Source organism: Clupea harengus, chromosome 3 (assembly GCF_900700415.2).
Source record: "Clupea harengus chromosome 3, Ch_v2.0.2, whole genome shotgun sequence".
Taxonomy (NCBI): Eukaryota; Metazoa; Chordata; class Actinopteri; order Clupeiformes; family Clupeidae; genus Clupea; species Clupea harengus.
This window is the reverse complement of record NC_045154.1, coordinates 2,606,192-2,624,768: the sequence shown is the minus strand read 5'-3', so window position 1 is coordinate 2,624,768 and position 18,577 is coordinate 2,606,192. Positions and strand designations below refer to the sequence as shown.

Genomic DNA, 18,577 nt, shown 5'->3' with positions numbered 1-18,577 from the left:
ATATAAAGTGAAGTCTGAATCATTAAGTTGGGAAAACCGTGAAGCAAATAGTCCCCAGACTAGACAGTGTGGTAAATAAATCAATTTAAAATCTATCTGATGTCAGACTTACAGGCTAATGGGCTATGAATGCAGGGATAAAAACAGGCCCCGTGTTTACGTTTATATTTTTACGTTTATTTTATGGTTTCAATTCTGTAAAATTTGTGTTGCAACTTAATGACCACGGGGAATTGTGGGTCCCAAGGCCAGGCCAGTTGAGAGCCACTGTTATAGAGGATGCACACCTGACAGGCAGGTGGTCGTCACGTCATGGTTCATCTGTGTAATGGTGTATGCTTTCGTAAAATAAGTAATAAGGTTGAGCCCACCTCCCTTTTTTTAATTCCGATGAGAGTTTTTGTAAACTCTTAATTATAACAACATGTCGTATGTGATATAGAACACCTGACTTTTTGTTTCCCAAATGTTCACTTGACAAGGATGCACAAATGGATCTCTGACCTGGCACATCAACATAAAGATAGAGTCAGAATCAAGCCAGAACATCCATAGGCTCAGCAGTAAACCCGCTATAAACGCAGTGAAGAAGCTTTGATCTCTGCTTTTATTCACTAATTGCCAAGATCATGATATTTTGGTCTCTATTCAAAACCTAACAATGTGATTTCACAACATAGTTTATTCAGTGGTGTTGTGAATGTGCCATGACCACTTTCATAGAAAGATACCGTCACCGTGTAATTATTTTTGTAACCGATTTTAAGCACCTTCTTGTGCAGTGCATCACAATGCTCTCTCATGCTAGGATGTAAAAATTACATCAATTAATGAAACTACTATTATATCATTCATTAGCTAATCATAATTTCATAATATGATAATCATGTGCCCTGCAAGTGGTTTGGAACAATCAGCTCATTTGTCACAAAATGATATCAGAGTAAAACTCACATGAAGGCTGACTTCAGGGATATTTGGAGTCACAAGAGCTTGTGTATTGTTTGTTACAGCCATGATACCTCCAGTGTGACAAAATATAACTGATGGCTTTAGAAGGCAAATACTTCACTCCTGCAGCGGTGAACACAGCACATTAAAGCACAGACACACTCACCATGCTCGTCACATTCCTCTGGTGGCTTGGCCTTCTTAGCAAGCCGAGGATCCAGCCACGACGTAGTTTTGGTGTTGTGACTAAAAGGGAATGGATAAAGAAGTTATAGCCTGAAGCGTCTCTCCACATCTCTTAGATACCAGTGAAGAGCAAATGGAGTGTGTAAATTGAAGCAGATCAGGGTGAAAGACTACAGGCTATAAAATGGCAGTCAATGCTTTTTCACGAGGCTCCTGACTTTTTAAAGAGACTCTATTTTCCTCCCTCCACATCCACTCTCCCAATCTGTCATTTTCTCAGGTTATAAGACAGATTTTGTTAAATAAATTAGATATGTTCTGGGAGGTGATTCATTCACTCAAACTACATTAGCACTCTGTAACAACTTTATCTGGAGACTTTGTGGTGATGACTTTCCTCTCATGGGAGACCACCGAATATAGTCAGACACTGGCAACCATGGAGTACAGATGGCACTACAGTTCATCATGTATCTATATTTAACAGTGTCTCTTCATGCTAACATTATTACACCACATAACATTATCAGAGCAGCACAAAGGGCATGAAATAGGTCACATAAAACATACAGAATACAGGGCAACAAAACCCATCCAGCAGAAGAGTTAAAGCAACACTATGCAACATTTTGCGCTTTTTGAGGTATGTTTTTTATGAGCAACTACTTTTGGTATCATCTTCAAATGCATTTTGATGGAATATGGTGATGTGAAGGACAGATAAACACACCTGTCGTTCCCACTAGTCATCTAGGCTATGCGCTATGTAGTTGGAACAGCCCGCAAACATGGAAGAAAAGCCTTCACACCACGGCATCCCCAACACTATCGCCAAAAGACCCCAGTAAGCATGTTACCAAGGTTTCATCAGTGCCAACTGTGCTGTTGGTGATGTCTGTAAGGTGACTCCATGCTTTATAGGTAAGTAGCACACTTGTTTTGGACCAAAACTCCATAATGCTTCTTTAGTAAAGTAAGAACAGCCATGCCAGAACAGCAATGAGTTTTTAGCTGTCTGTTGCTGCCTCTACTGTCTCATTGTTTTTGTGACAATGACAAATAAAGTACTTTGAACTTTGAACTTTGAACTTTGAACAATGCCAGACCACTTACTCTATGAAGTAGACCTCCCCCTTCTCTGTGTAGGCCATCTCCCAGTTGTCAGGCAGGGGACCCAACTCGTCATTGTCCTGTGAGTCAGCGGGGGATTTGGGGGCTCCTTCCTCCTCCTCTTCCTCCTCCTCCTCCTCCTCGGGGGCCTCTGTGGTGGTGAGGGTGGGCGTCTCGGGCGGGCAGGACTGGGGGGGCACATCCTCTGAGGCGTCTGTGCTCTTGTCCTCGTGCTCGCTCGACTCTGTGGGCAGAGCGGGCAGAATGATGAGTCATGACTGACCTTCCAACTGCAGGGCCACTGTGCCCTCGGGTCAGGGGCCAGAATGGCAGACAAAGACCCTCAGCAGAGGAGCGGGAGAGAAGGGAGGAGAGGGACATCCACTCGGACCCAAAGCAAAAATCCAAAGTTGTGTCACCTTTTTTAAAAAGCTTAACAGAAGAGTATCTGGTGTATATAATACGGGTACCTGTACCAGATGTATTCAAACGAAACCGAACAAAAAATCTGGAAAGTAATTCCTTCTATGAAACACAGCAGTCCATGGCAGTAATGAGGCTATTCTGCTTGCTATGCATGTAATGTTTGCCATGCAAAAACGAAATGTTCATTAGACTATAAACTAGTCACCACTGAATGAATGACCAATGTACTGTGTTCACATGCTTCATGCACCCGTGATTCGAGGATTACTTATGGAAATGTTGACAGGAAAATAGAACTTAATGGTATATCAGAACTATATGGCATGTCAGAACTATATGGCCTAATTTGTTTCAGCTTGTTTCCAGCCAACAGGGTCTATCTCTAAGGAGGTTCTCAGCTCACCTGGTGTGATGGCGATGCCATTGCCATTGACGACGGGGCTTTCCTCCTCCTCCTCCTCGGGCGGCTCGATGCTCTCCTTCTCCATGTTGCTGACGGACTTGTTCCTCTTCCTCTTCCCCTCGGCACTGGGTCGGGCTCCAGGCAGGATCTGGTCCGTCACATTAAAGAGCATGGGAGAGGGCTCGGCCGGGGGCTTGGGGGTGCCATAGAGGTTCTCTGCAACCAAACGAGAGGCCATGAGGGTTCAGCTGGCTTTTGCTTTGGAGTTGACCTCTTTAGTTCAGTGGCTTTAAATTAACTCTCCTACGCTTTCTTTACCCCCCAGCTATGCCAAACTGTGATCCAGCTCTTGGGAATTCCATTGCTTTTCGATTTCTTTTGTGTGCCTAGAAAGTAAAAGGGCCTGATTTCCATAACGAGATGACCCCAAAATCAGAGACAGAGCTGGGTGTGACTACAAAAACGCAGGATATTTTATATAAAAAAAGAGAAGAAAAAAAAATAGAAATGAATTCACCCCTAACAGCGGATAGAATGGCTAAGCACAGTTTCACTGCCACAAAAACAGACACAGCATTTAGTGGCTTCAGGTAAGTCATCATGGACAGACATGGATAGATTTAGTCTCTCACTGCAGCACTCCGCATTACATACTTTTCTCCTTCCCACAAACATTCATGCCCATTTCCATACATTTTGCCTGGACACATGCATGTAGTAAAATAATGCAGCATTATAGTGTCTTTAGCTGGAACATCACCTATTCTGACGCATGCTGTCCTGATTCATAATTATATATAAAAAAAAAAAAAATGCCTTGAAACTGAACAATGTGCCCTTGATATACTAGGATGCCAAATTTACCAATTTGCATATTGTGTTGAGTTTAAGTATGCATTGACAAAATGTGCAACTGGGTGAAGCCAACTGGTTTAAATGGTGTATTTACACATACTAGTGGTCTTAGGGTACATATCAGACAATGTGTATAAAGTAGGAAAGAAATAAATCACAAACATAATATGAAATTCAACACTGAAGCTTTCATATGTTTGGTCTAAGTATGAGCTGAAACACTATGAGCCAGATTTACTAATACTCTGCCATGACACAAATCCTCTGGTCTTTGTGTTTCAGTTTTATTAAAGCAAACATGTACCTGTCCTTCTAAAAACCAAAGTTAAAGGTGGAGACAGGGTGAGACAACTACTACATGACATTTATGAAAACTTATGGAAGATCACGTCTTGTTGGAAATAAGTAAAATATTATAATTATGAATGAATGAAATAAATGTAACTATGATTGAGTTCATGTGCATGAGGATGGTTCAGATAGACACACTAGTAAACCGGCCACCCCTACAGGAACATCTATAGCGTATGGGTTTGTGAAAAGACGGTGCAAAAATATGCTTACCTTCATATGTTCCACTTTCAAGCAAAGCTCCACTTTTCTCCAATTCCATAAACCGGTCAACACTTACGAAGTTGTAGTCCAGCCCTGGAACTTCTCCCTCCTTGGGCTGTCTTGTAGTACCTGGAACCAGAAAGAACCAAGAGTTCATCCTTCCACCCGCCATACAGAACTACAATGAATTCTTTGTACTGTCCTACAACAAGTCCATCTCATGAACTGTAGCATTCAGGATCTCATATTCTCAGACAGCTAGTTGCTATATGACCAGTGGCTGGTTAAATAATAGAAAGTCAAATTCTAGTCATAGTCGGCTCATAGTCATCTGGATTTTGGAACTCTTCTCAAAATAGATACCATGTCCTCATGCCAGGCCTTATGACCTGATTATAACATTTGCTCTTTGATGGAAAATGACTGTAAAGAATATTTCTGTATTTATTTACATGAAATTATTTATGAGTTCAAGAGCTCAACCAACATGGCAAAGTGCAATTCATCATTAGTACAAATATCCAATCTGCGTCATTTCATTGATGGATGAGACAGGACAGGGGTGAGTGAGGTAACATATTTAGCGAGGAGGGTGGTGACATGGTAAATAGCTCATATTCACATTAACCTTTCCTCTGTATACAACATCATTTCATCCCAGTGAGATTGATTCTGCTAGGACTGTAATCTAATACAAGCCAGATAAATGAGAAGCGCAGTAGTGAGAGGGAGGCCTTCCAAATTTGACTAGGGCGTGTTTCTGCCCTTGTCCAGCTCTGGGAGAGGCCTGCCCTCACAGGCACTCCATGAAAGACACGCATGGAGACTGAATCAGGTTTGGGTTTTCACTCCATGAAAGACACGCATGGAGACTGAATCAGGTTTGGGTTTTCACTCCATGAAAGACACGCATGGAGACTGAATCAGGTTTGGGTTTTCACTCCATGAAAGACACGCATGGAGACTGAATCAGGTTTGGGTTTTCACTCCATGAAAGACACGCATGGAGACTAAATTAGGTTAGGGTTTTCAATTAGTGCTTCAATGTGCTGTGGTAATGGAATTCCATCTGATTAAATGTAGGATTTTATTTGAAACATACCACACAAACAGGCGAAATAATGCATAATGAACTGCTTAATGGAGCCAACTGCATGTTTCTGTGGAATGTGCATTAGCTGCTTAGTTCAGACTGTTGTTTCAACATGAAATGAAGTCATCCTTAAATACAGGCCCAAATGTGCATTAATGACAAGGTACAGACTGCACCCTGATGAGCTTGCTGTATGCAGCTGCAATCAGCTTGAGATAAATGTCCAATCGGTCAGAGTATGGGTATAACTAGAAATCAGACTCTAAGCAAAAAAGTTGAAAAGGTGCAGCACAACGGTGAACAAAAAGCAATACCTCTCATATTATAGACACAATGTTCTATTAGCTCAAAGCAATACCTCTCATATTATAGACACAATAGTATATTAACTCAATGTACTCACTTGGAAGGAAATTAAAAAAAAACTGATTTCAATGAGGATTTGGGAATTTTGTGCAACACCCTACACTTCTTCATCAAATAAATGTGCTGTGCTGAGCACATTCACAAAACATGATCATCAAGTCATGATAACCTCAAGAGAAGTAACACACTCTGGTCCAGGCGCCAACTGAGATGCTGAATAATTCACAGGCCAATCTAAGGGTCAGGATGACATGTACTGTATGTGTTCTATGTTATCTCTTTAAAAACCTTTGGAAATGCTCCTAAAATCATAAGCAGAGAACATTCCGGAATCAGGTGCTGTTGCAAAGTGAAACCTGAACAAGGAAATTCCATTTTGATTCTGAGGTAAAAATACCACCATGTGTATGTGAAGCCTTCAGCAGGCGAAGCAGAGCTGAATAATGTAACAGTATAGATGAACATACAGTTAAAATGAGCTGAGCAACGTTAGGAGAGAAGATCTGGAGACTGGGCCAGGACTGCATGCTTGGATTCTATCATATGCAACATATTCAAAGCATGTTGTGGTAGAAAATATTATATTACCACAAAATCAATGTCTTAGTATTCTTATATATAACAGTTTGAAAACCTGTGAAAAGTATGTGTACATTTCCATGTAGAACGATAGAAATGAGAACATATTTTGTCACTGGGTTTTCAGTGAATCCCAGATGTTGGCTTCTGATCATCGGCCCTTGCCTGTGTTGTTGCTTCATTTGAATGCATTATTGACAAAATGCAAAAAAGGATGCAATCTTCCAAATGTTATATATCCATTATTCTTTCTCTTAAAGCATAGTCTATATACATACCTAAATGATAACTAAAATGTTCCACAGGTCTACATGCAATCGCCTTTTTTTGGTATTTTCTCCAGCATTTGGTCATTGTTTTTGTTTTGTCACCTTATTTCCATAATCAGTCATTGAACATGCATTGCTGTACTGTGGCTGTATTCAATCACTACTGAATCCTTCCTGTGTCTGTGGAGTGATTTATTCAACCCATCAATATCTATTTCAACCCATCCAAAAGCTGGGGGGCACAAAGAACGATAAAAGTGATCTTCTCAGAGACGGGTGCATCTATTATCTATCAACATCACAGTGACTTCCAGTTGCAGTCTTACCTATGGTTGGCAAATATCCAAAATATCCCCCAACCTTTAGTGCAAAATCGAAAGAATAAAAAGAATTGCTTCACACCCTTGGCTTCAGCCTAATCACAGATCATCAATGTCAAAGGCTAATACATAATCCCCCTGGCAGTGACTAAATATAGCGTGTTCATTCTATACTGTACTCACCCAGGAAGAACATGGCATAAAAAAGATGATTCATCCCTCAAGATGAAAGCCCATGCTGGATTTGTTATCTCTTTTCTGATAATACGATTTACCGGGGAGAAAAAAAAAACATCCTGGAATACCGACATGGGCTCTCCACAAGGTTCAGCACATTCAACCCCCCCCCCCCCCCCCCCCCCCCCCCCAACACACACACACACACACACCCCAGAGCAATGGGCCCTGGGAGGGCTCTGAGGGTCGCTGGGGCCCAGCACAGAGAGAAGGGCCATTACTGATGCTCCACTGGCACATTCAGAGCAGGTTCATGCAGAGGTCTAAGGGCGCTCCAGAGGGGATTCAAGGGAAATACAGTATGATAGAGACACAGACAGGCCTGTTAAATACAGTATGATGACAGACAGGCCTGTTAAATACAGTATGATAGAGACACAGACAGACCTATTAAATACAGTATGATAGGTATGATAGGGACACAGACAGACTGTTAAATACAGTATGATAGGTATGATAGGGACACAGACAGGCTCCATGTCCAATGTCTAATGTGCGATGTCAAAAGCTATGCTCCAGCAGATATGCTTGAGAGTGTTTGTATGCTTTCACACTATACACATAACAGTCTGTCAGTGTGTGTGTGTGTGTGTGTGTGTATAAACATTTTTTACACTGAACGCAAGCACAAATTCTGGTAAGCATTCCAAAATGTACAGTCATTAGATTTGGCCCCCAACAAATCTGCACTGACACAACAAGGTGGCTTGATTAAATGGAGCTGGAAATAAATCTGATTACAATAGGAAAGGGTCTAGCTTAACACACATGCACACACACACACACACTCACACAAGCACACGTCCACACACTAACGCATACAAAAATACACACTCTTGTGCACACATACACACCTGCGCGCACGAACACAAGATTATTTCTGATCTGCTTAAGAGGACAGATTCATCCAGAATTCACCTGTGCTCATCTCTCTCCACAGGGGATCATGCCATTAGAAAAGCATTCGATGTTTTGGCTTTGACAGACACACACCGGCCCCCGTGCACCAGAAGGTGGTTTCATCTTCTGCTATGGTTAAAGGTTTTTTAGCATTGCAACTTCGTTTATATCTCCTTTAGTTTGGCTCTCTATTCACTGACAGATTAAACATTTTCAAAATAATCATCCATGCCAAAAATATGACACATAACACTGTGGCCTTGCTGTGACTGTATTGGACCCAATCAGGGGGAAATAGATTTGAACATATGGTGACGAAACACACGCATTCACAACAAACAATTGAATCAGATTTTAGGATTTCCTCAGATTCTTATCTTGACCAACAAGGCTTCAGCTAGAAAGAGTGTGATGGAAAAATAAACTCTTATAGAAGCTGACAATATATTTTTTCAATGTATTACTTCCAAATACTTTTAACTTGACTAAAGAATGACTTATTTAACTGACCAATAGTTTATTAGTTAAACAGACTTATCTTTTCTTTCTTGAATCTACAGTCTCTGCCATGCCATTGTGCCCCTCTTATGCCCTTATACCAATGTATGCATCAAGGTAAAGTGCAATATGTCTTATACCAATGTATGCATCAAGGTAAAGTGCAATATGTCTTATACCAATGTATGCATCAAGGTAAAGTGCAATATGTCTTATACCAATGTATGCATCAAGGTAAAGTGCAATATGTCTGTTTTGGCATGTAAGATGACCTTAGTATTGCACAAGTGACTCCTAATAAAGATTCTCAGTCAGACAGAAAAGACTCTTAAGGACTTGACTGTGTACATGACATGACAAGCAAAACACATATAAGTTTCAGATAATGCTAAGCAGAAAATAGTTTTGCATATGGTTTACAAATATTAGGTGTTATAGATGAATTACTCCAGTGATGAAATTAACTGTTTTGATTTTGAGGGGAAAACATGTTTCCACTGCTGTTCTGTCCTGCCTTTATTTGATTCTAGCAGTAGTGTTTTCTGATTATGTCTCTACTATACTTGTCTGCTTTTGTATTTCTGACTGTTAGGTGCATCACTTCCCATCATGCTATGATTCTCCTTGAAGGTGCAGACGAGGGAATCCTTCCCGTCTGCCATGACAGCCCCAAACCACACACTCATCTACACTACAAAGCCCAGGCGACATATTTCAGACATTCTTTGATAAATCTGTATGAAGCTACTTCAAAAACCTGGCATTACATATACAGCAATTCATGTCAGTCTCATACTTACCAAAGTGTCCTACTAGCTGTGAATGTGGACTATGCTTCACTCATCACTGCGTCGTATGAATCAAATGACACATCTTTCCTTTTCTATGAGGCTTTCTCTGACAGTTGTTGCTATGAGGTTACAATCCAAACACTGCATGTCATACCGTCCTCACACTACATAAAGGATCAGGATCATATCATTAAATACTCTCTACATATATTTACATTAAGGCATATACAGCTATGCACACACTGCTATCTACCATTTCAAATGATGCAAACCTCTGCTTAACTACAGTTGAAGCAGCAATCAGATGGATTGCTGAGAATGAGGCGCTCCACTGGGCTGAGGGGGGACACTTGACTTTATTAGACTGTCTCCCCGCCGGGCACACAAGGACAGGGGTGTCTGCACACTCCCCAGTCCACAGTCACCCCAACCTTGAAGCAGTTATGTGCCTTTATACAATTACCACTCACCAAATGGAGTAAACAGCCTCCGAGCCTCCGAGCCTCCGAGCCTCCGAGCCTCAGAACCTCAGTGCTAATTCTCTGCCAGTTTAGAGGTGGTGGTGCCATCTTTCCTAAATTAAGGTATGACATTAGGTGTCACTGGATCAAGCCTGACAGCAAAGTTTTTGTCTTCATTTTCTTTTGTTTTGTTTTTGTAGCTGTAGTTCTATAGTATGATTCATACCTCCCTTTCACTGTAAACATATTACAACACACATATCCAGGTTATAAGTGTTTTCCTCTTCCCACATTGCATTCTACTGTGCAGAAGTAGTGAGAGATGAAATGTTGTAGTTTTTGAACAGACCTGTCAATCAAATGAATGACCACACTACCTCAACTATTTTCACAATCTCAAAACCCCACACCACATATACCCAAGCTCTCTGCCATTTAACAGGACAACATACAAACTTGAGGATTTTATGGTCTGTGGCTAATTTTGACAAGATTATAATAATATAAATGATTAGATTATTTCATTTGGACTGATATATGAAAATGAAACTGTGGTTGATTACAGAACGTGACAGAAAGCAGGAGGCAGATTATTCCACTCATCCAGTTCGTCTGCCAAATTTCAGTGAATTAAAGACAGAAGCAAAACATCTGACAGGATTTTTTTTTCCCCGGCAAAAAGCTGCACAGGACTCAGCACTACGCCTAAATCTGTGGAGAGGATTTCTGGCTGTCTTGAAGGATGAGGCTGCTCATAGATCACCGTGACGTCAAGGCAGAGACAAGAAGAGGCGGAAGGGGCGAGGGGAGAGTAGGGCCTCTCAGATAGAGAGGCTATTAAAGAGTTTTATGCTGTCACCCAGTGAAGTGTAAGCCAGTACATCCCTGCCAGCCACACACCAAGAAGAGGAGCGTCTTAGCGATCAGTTCATAGCCCCGCTTCACAGATAAGCCATGCATTTAAACATGTGTCAGATAGGCCTCTTTCTTTATCTAGTTCCCATTATGTGCATATATGAATATCCTGTGCTCATGTTATGTATATAGTGAAATACTCATCTCCTTAGACAGGGAAGCATCTCACCTTTATATCTCAGTGTTTTACCTGCAGCTTTGACAGTTATAAGTGTATTTCTGAGATGCACCAGAAAAGTAATTTCAGTGATGCATATCCTGACCACATACCTACCTTCCACATGGACATAGTGAATATAAGCAACATTTGCAAGCAGGACAGATTACATCAGTGATTCCCAATGTGTTTTAAATTGAAAGCGGAGTCAATCCAGTGCCCAGTGAGGCTAAGCAATGACGTTGGGCAAACATCAGAACTCCAAATGTCTGTGATAAAAACCAATAGCAGTCACACCTGATAAAAGACCTTGTAGGTCGGCGCAAACCTTGTAAAGCTCCGGTAGGGCGGTGTCTAAAAGGAAGTGTCAAGAAGCTCCCAAAGACAGCAAACACCCGTATGCTCTACCACAGTGATGGGCTGGCACACAAATATTTTCATTGTCAAATTACAATAGAAAACAATAGAAAAAAAGATAAATATCTTGAGATAAAGATAAATATCTAAACAGAAAGTAATTGAACTCACCATTCTAGATAGATAGATAGATAGATAGATGGATACTTTATTAATCCCGAGGGAAATTTAGGAACTTCTCAAAGTTTGTGCTGTGTTTGTCTTTGATTGTGCTTTCTATTATTTTGGCTTAATAGTTAACATAACTTCCTCATTAGACCCTCACATTTGAATATCTTGCATAGCCCCTATAAGACAGTCACTTGCATGAATGAGCACACTAACCTGACTAAATATGCGTGTGCTTTTAGATCTGCTAAATTTAGACACAGCTTACCCATCAAACTAGAGGATTTTACACCAACACATCAAAGCAATGGCAGACATGCTATCCCTATAACAAGCAGTAGCGAGGAGGCAGCTTCCACACAGTCATCATACATATTTCAGTGCAACACACCAAACACGCATCAGCATAAAAAGAATAAATCAACATGACTGTCGTGTCTGCAGCAGGATAGATTCCCCCCTTCTGGGACGCTACTTTGCGATTGTCTGTCTTGACAGTTCAGCTCGAGCAAACTGATATGATTCAGTCTTTATTATGTTGGCGATTACCAAGAGAGAATGTTGAGCACAGCACACTGTTGTGAGTGATGCACAAGAGATCTCCATGGAGGTGAAAGAAGAATTCCAGCACGACTCGGCTGTCAACAATACAACATATCTGCGCACATACACCCCTCTGGTTTTCCACACACACTTCCAACGCGTGTGCACATTCTCTAACACAGATGCACTGTTTCATCCGGTTGGCAGCTGAAACATGCATATGCTACACTGTATTAAATAGAACACAGGATCTCTACCTCACAGAGCTTCAGTACCTCCCTCATGCTTGTCTCTGTACCTAGGAAAACATCTGCCCCCTATACCCCTACCCCCTTTCAATGGGACTATTTATTACACCACTATAGCATGGCTACACAGGGTTAGGGCTATATGGTAGAAGTAGGAAAGCCACTCTTGCACCTATTTCTATTACATGCCCAAAGCCTTGCTCCAGCTACAAGCTCAGAATACTCTGAATGCTTTAGTTTCTTCCTTTCAAATGCTTCACCAATCAACAGAATTGTTAGTTCAATAACATAACTGATTGAAATGCAGAAAGGCTGCTATATTCTGAGCACTGATGCTGTTATATTCTGAGCATGGATGCAGGATGGGGTATATCTTCAAGCTCTGATTTCCAACTGGAAATGAGACAGCCAATCAGTGGCTCTGCCACTTCACTGGGGGGAAACAAAACTGGATGAAAATTCAATTTGAGTGGCTACAGCTTAGAATAATAAGCACTACACTAAAAGAACCAGGAGATCAAACTGTTTTTGCCCCGACACCCTTCAGAGACTCGAACACTTGAAGTGCAAAGTGACAAAAAAGGTAACAGGCTGTTAGCCTGTTTTGTAAGTTCGGGAGGACAGGGCTCCTCACAAGGACAGCCAATGCTTCGGCCTTTATGCTTTTTTTAAGTGCTTCAGCTGAATCTTGCTATTGAAGATGTTATAACACAAGTGAGCTGAATTTAACGAGGTCTTTCAAAACGGTCAAGCCAACTAAACAACGTTGTTTCAATCGTGTATGAACTAGCTACCTGAAGTGCTAGAGAAGGTATTTCACACAAACAGTGCAGGCCTTTTCCTTGACCCCTCCGAAACCTGACTCTATCTAACCTGATCAATCAGCATGTCATCCACTTAGCCATCTATGCCTGGTGGTTCCATTCATTCCATTTTTAGTTTTGTTTTCTGCTGAAGCTAGTAGGCCTATTCATAAATGAGCAATTCATGGCATTCCAAAATGACAATCCAGTGGTCTAGAAGGAGTTCATAATGCCAGAGTAGGGCCAATGATTTTCCGTTTAAAAAAAATGCATTTTCCGTTTCACATTTGGTGAATTCCGTTTTTTTTTCCGTTTCAGCTCATTTTGTTCACCCTGAGGTAGATTGATGGCTTAAAATGAGTGAATAATATGTGCCCTTCTTAGATTGTTGTTTGCCAGCCATCAACAGAACAGAAGACTAAACATTTTTTGTTTTAAATGCGATTGGGAAGACGAGCGCGTGAATGTGACTGAATGTGGCTTCAGCGGAGATCTGTGGGTCAACCGTTGAAAAGGGGGGCGTGGCCGGAGCAGAGTTCAGAGCAGACGTGACATTTTCTCAGTGGTTTTGTTCTTTAATTAATGTTTGTTCATCGTTGCAATCGTTGTTGTGTTTATTTGAAAGAAATATAGCCTTGCAGCCCAAAATACAGGGGAATTTGGGCGATTTGTATGAACAAAATGATGTTTCCGTTTCAAAGGTGCAATTCCGTTTCAAAGTGTTCATTCCGCGAATTCCGTCCGTTTTCCGTTATCGCGGAAAATCATTGGCCCTACCAGAGTTCACTTGACCAACCAGTGGGCAAACAGACTAGAAGTGAGCCAAGCTCCACGTGAGCACACACTGAGCGAATCAAACCATGTCGGTCATGTAATGAGTCATGTGTACATGAAACTGAAAGTTTGAATTATCCACTGTTTTGTGATGTCATGTGGGATCTACCTACTTGTTAGTGTAGTAGTCGATCCATGTGGCCTGATCAACAGCATCCTTTGAGAATGATGATATTCTTAGGGAGATGATGGCATGTGCATCTGTTATACCCCACAAAACATGCAGTCTAAAAATAGGCCCTACATCACAGCACACTTGTAAAGCATCACCATACAGCACGGCCACAGGGAAACAGTGAGTATCAAGTAAACAAGATGTTCTTGTGTACTGTACTGTACTGTACTGCTCAGTTTGATTCCACTACAGAACCATTAACACGATGCAGAATACCAACACTTTTGGCAGGAAATGGTGAAGCAGGGAGCTGTTTGCAGAACCATAAGCAGCTCTAACCTACTAACCTTATGCAAAGTCTAAAGGGCTCCTTCAAATTATACTGTAACGGAGCTACATGATGCATTTCAATGTATGTTACTGCCTTTAAAAATAACTGAAGCAGCTGACCAATGTGGACCTCTGGTTTGTGAAATACATCCATCCATAATAGAAAATAAAACCATTGTATATAACCATATCTTGACTTGACCCAGATCCGAACCTGCAACTCTACAGACGAAAGACCAGCACATTATCAAAAACATGAATGACCATATCTTTCTGATATACTGTGTATTTCCTGCTGCTAGACGAATTTATGCAAGTGTCCAGCATTCCCAGCATCAGGTGGACATTAGATGTTGTGCAAGTACCTGATCCAACACTCTGGTCGCCCCAGCAGAATCAACCTAACTGCCTACTGACAATGTATGTGGTCTCTCAACTCACATCAGACACAATAATCAACACCCTGTTAGCCGTTATCTGAAAAAACACCAAGGGTTCAAAGGCTACACACAGGTCAGAGCAACAAAAAGCATAGCAGAAAGAGAGCATTTACTTTAGTTCTTGGTGAGAGATTCAATTTCAACATGGGCAATACAGCAGTTTGCAACGAATCCCAAAAACACTAGTGCCAGCCTTCAACTGTTGTTTGCATGACGCCACTGGGTGCAAGAGCAGGCAGAAAGGCTAGCACGGCGTGTCTGTCTCTTCCCCCCCCCGACAGCCTGTTGGACTGGCGGTGCATGTTAATTCGTCTTGATGTGTGCTCCTGCTCCTGACTGACACGACGTGACAAGCGCACAAGCCCAGGGCCTTAGGAAAGCCTGACTTTGCACAGTCACAGTAACCTCACTCTCATGCAGTGAATCGCAGCTGTGGCGTAACAGCAAGAATATCCTTGCCGCACAAGTGGACAGCAGAGGCAGCGAGTGGAGGTCGAACAAACACTCTCGTAGCGCCTCAGAGTCACTGGTGTGTTGAAAACAACCACATGCCTACATCTGATATGCACAGATTCCAGTCTAGTGGAGTCTTCCAGACCAGTGTACACAGAAACACAGTATAAAACAACACAGATTGCCAATGTGAGGGTATATGGTACCATCTAAACAGGCAAGTCACAGCCTACTAAAGAGGGGCAGTATTCCATCTACTATAAATAGAGTGGTGCAGAGTATCCACACACTGATGGGTTCATATGAATATGCACATCCTGTCTATGGTTCCTCTGTGATAGCACAGCATCACCATCCCCTCAGCAGCTTGTGGAGTTTAAACAGCTGAGTAACGAGAGGTGTTTGAACACAATGACGGTCATTCCAAGGGACTTCTTCTGGATGGTCCAATGATTCTGACATATCTGATTCTGTCCAAAATAATCTTGTTTCATCTGGAGGAAATGTGGAGGCTCTAATATTCAAATCTTGATTAAAGTCTTGATCAAAAAGAACTAACCAATGACACCACATGTCTATTTCTGTGTAATAATCCCATTACTCGCAGTACTTACATTACTGCATCACAGTGGAGCTTCTGCGTGTGAGATACAGCTGAAATTTAGGTCAACAAGGATTTGTGTATTGAGGAGCTCCACGGCAACAGTGAAAGATGAAACTGTATATAGGTATTCTATAATGTATGCCTGCTTACACAAGACAGGAATTCAGTTATGGTACAACAAATATTACCATAGAAATAAAAGCCTAATCACCAAACCCGACTGGTACATTACAGGCAGGATGAAGACACAATAAAGGGGCTTGAGATGATGCAGATGCAGCAGTGCGCTGTGGCAAGTCACCTCTTGTGCCCACTCAGTCTAAGTGTACGGCTCTCACGGGTGCCTCTCCACAGCTGCTCGGAGCACGGAGGTTTTCTTAGGTGTTCCCTGTGCTCATCCCAACCCCCTCTCCCCTCCTGAAGAGCAGCCTCTGTAATGCTGTAATGTTCACGGGCAATAGTGGGATCTGCACATAAATCAAAGGACTCATTTTAATCCGGTCGTTGGGTAATTGTGATGTGTTTGCGCTTTATGTGATGGAGGGGGAGGGGGAAACGGGAAGCAGGGCTGGAGAGGAGATGGTGGTTTCTATGGAAACCGCAGGCTTGGAGCTCACTGACTGTGCAAACGGGTGACTGACTTAAGGTTAGCCACCCAACCCAGAGGACGTCTACATGCTACGGAAACGTAGAGGCAGATTATAGGAGCACAGATGAAACCAAATATAAAATACATAAACAGTCAAAAAGAGGGAAAGTATGGTAGGGAATAGCCAGCAGAGCTGCTGCTTCTAACAAAGACTGAACAAAACTGGTACAAGGTTAATCCTATGACATTTTGTAAATCTTGAGGAGTAATTTCAGTTATACACAGGACAACATGGAGGATTCCATGGGATCGTGTAGCAGTTCTATGAATCAAATGCTAAATTCATTCAAAGATGTTTATTGAGCAAAAATCAAATATGCACTAGGCTTAATAATAAGTGTGTTAAAATGTATAACAATATGATTAAAGCAAGAAATGTTGTGTCGTGATTCTTACATTCTTACAACTATGTGGTGTGACCCAGTTTATAATATAAAATACTGATGCAACTTCACAAAAAACAGAAACCTATAATTAACCAATCAAAAACTTAATTAGCAAATCTTTTTTTCCATTGAAATAGAGTAAGTCATCAATGTACTATTACATCACTGTGCTACTGTATGAAATACATTCACCTCATGAGCGGTCACAGCTGTTACTCTGTCACAAATGAACAGAGAGGTACGACAGATTGCAGCTCAGACATTGGCACCAATCTTCTAACAACAACCACCTTCCCTTAAGACTGCTAAGGTCACCAGCAGAATAGGCCAACAGCAGCCAATGCAGTGTACACCAATCAGGTGATGGATGACATATGCAGTCTATAAATACACTGTTTGCTTTGATATCTCCTTCTCTAATATAAGGTCATGCTTTGTGATGTGGGGGTGAATAAGGACCTATTTGTGAGTACAGATAACATGGACGCTACCCTTCTATTCATTGTGTAATTAGCCCATTCAGTGTTGGACTGGCCTACATCTGTGAAAATGCACCTGTTTGCATCTCTAAAGAGGGTGGTTGCAGAGCTGTCCAACACTGAAGTTCAGGCTTGCCATGATTATACCATTACTCTAAGGAAACAACAAAGTCTTTCTATTCTTCTCAGGAAGAAAGAAATTAGGTCAATCAAACTGAAACTGAACTAAACGGTATATTACAATAAAATAAAATAAAACCAATGTGTTTCTCAATGCAGGGTACATAATATGTTTGTTGAATTAAGCTGGCACTAATACATTGTTAAGTCCATGTTATTTCAGCTCATTTAATCATATTATTGCCAACAACCTCAAACCCTACAGTATGTACTACTCAGTTATGGAAACATGGTAGTTGGGAGATTTTGGAATGGCACCCAGGACAACAGTTCTACATTCCAAAGATCTGCTGCCCTGAAATGCAAAAAAAGCGTTTTTCTGGTGGACTGGTTGACTGGCACGAGTTCAAATGAAATCACAATCAGCAGGATCAGTAGAAACTGTACTCACAGGGCACAGTCCGGAGGTAGAGATTGTCTCGGATGATCTGCTGAAGTTCGTGGTCCACGGAACCTTTCTGGAAGCGAAGGTTTAGATAGTGACGGAGATCCTTGTCTACAACACCTCCTGAAAAAAACAGGGCAAAAGTACATAAAGACACAGCGTTACAGCGAACCAAAATATCTTACTGACTAAGAAAGACATGTAACTATTTAAGTATCCTAGAATAATTTTGTACCTCTGGTACGTTTCCCAAAAGCATAGTTTACATAGTCGGAACTATGGAGTTGCGATGCAAGTGTTTTGCACTATAGTTCGAACTATCGAGGTAACTTACATAGTATGAACCATCGTTAAGTGACACAGGGGTTTCCCAAAACCATAGTTCGACCAAACGTTTGCAAAGACTGTCAAACTCGTGGTTAGAAGCTTAGTTCCAGATACTTAATGTCTAAGTTATTGGTGTCCAAATTTATCATTATAAATGTAGCCTATTCCCATTCCTGGTTGATATTTGACGTTGTTAACCACCAT

General features: G+C 41.4%; 1 protein-coding gene across 7 annotated transcripts in view; it reads right to left on the bottom strand.

Annotated features, from left to right (window-relative positions):
- The window catches only part of magi2b (membrane associated guanylate kinase, WW and PDZ domain containing 2b), an 81,894-nt gene that overhangs the window by 43,577 nt on the left and 19,740 nt on the right, over positions 1 to 18,577 (bottom strand). For all 7 annotated transcript variants that reach the window (XM_031564191.2, XM_042707479.1, XM_031564195.2 and 4 more), the window contains exons 2-6: positions 18,053 to 18,169; positions 4,496 to 4,615; positions 3,077 to 3,292; positions 2,251 to 2,491; positions 1,118 to 1,197 (exon numbers count right to left, since the gene is read on the bottom strand). In XM_031564191.2, coding sequence (XP_031420051.1) covers positions 1,118 to 1,197; positions 2,251 to 2,491; positions 3,077 to 3,292; positions 4,496 to 4,615; positions 18,053 to 18,169 — 774 coding nt within the window. The remainder of the gene's footprint in view (positions 1 to 1,117; positions 1,198 to 2,250; positions 2,492 to 3,076; positions 3,293 to 4,495; positions 4,616 to 18,052; positions 18,170 to 18,577) is intronic.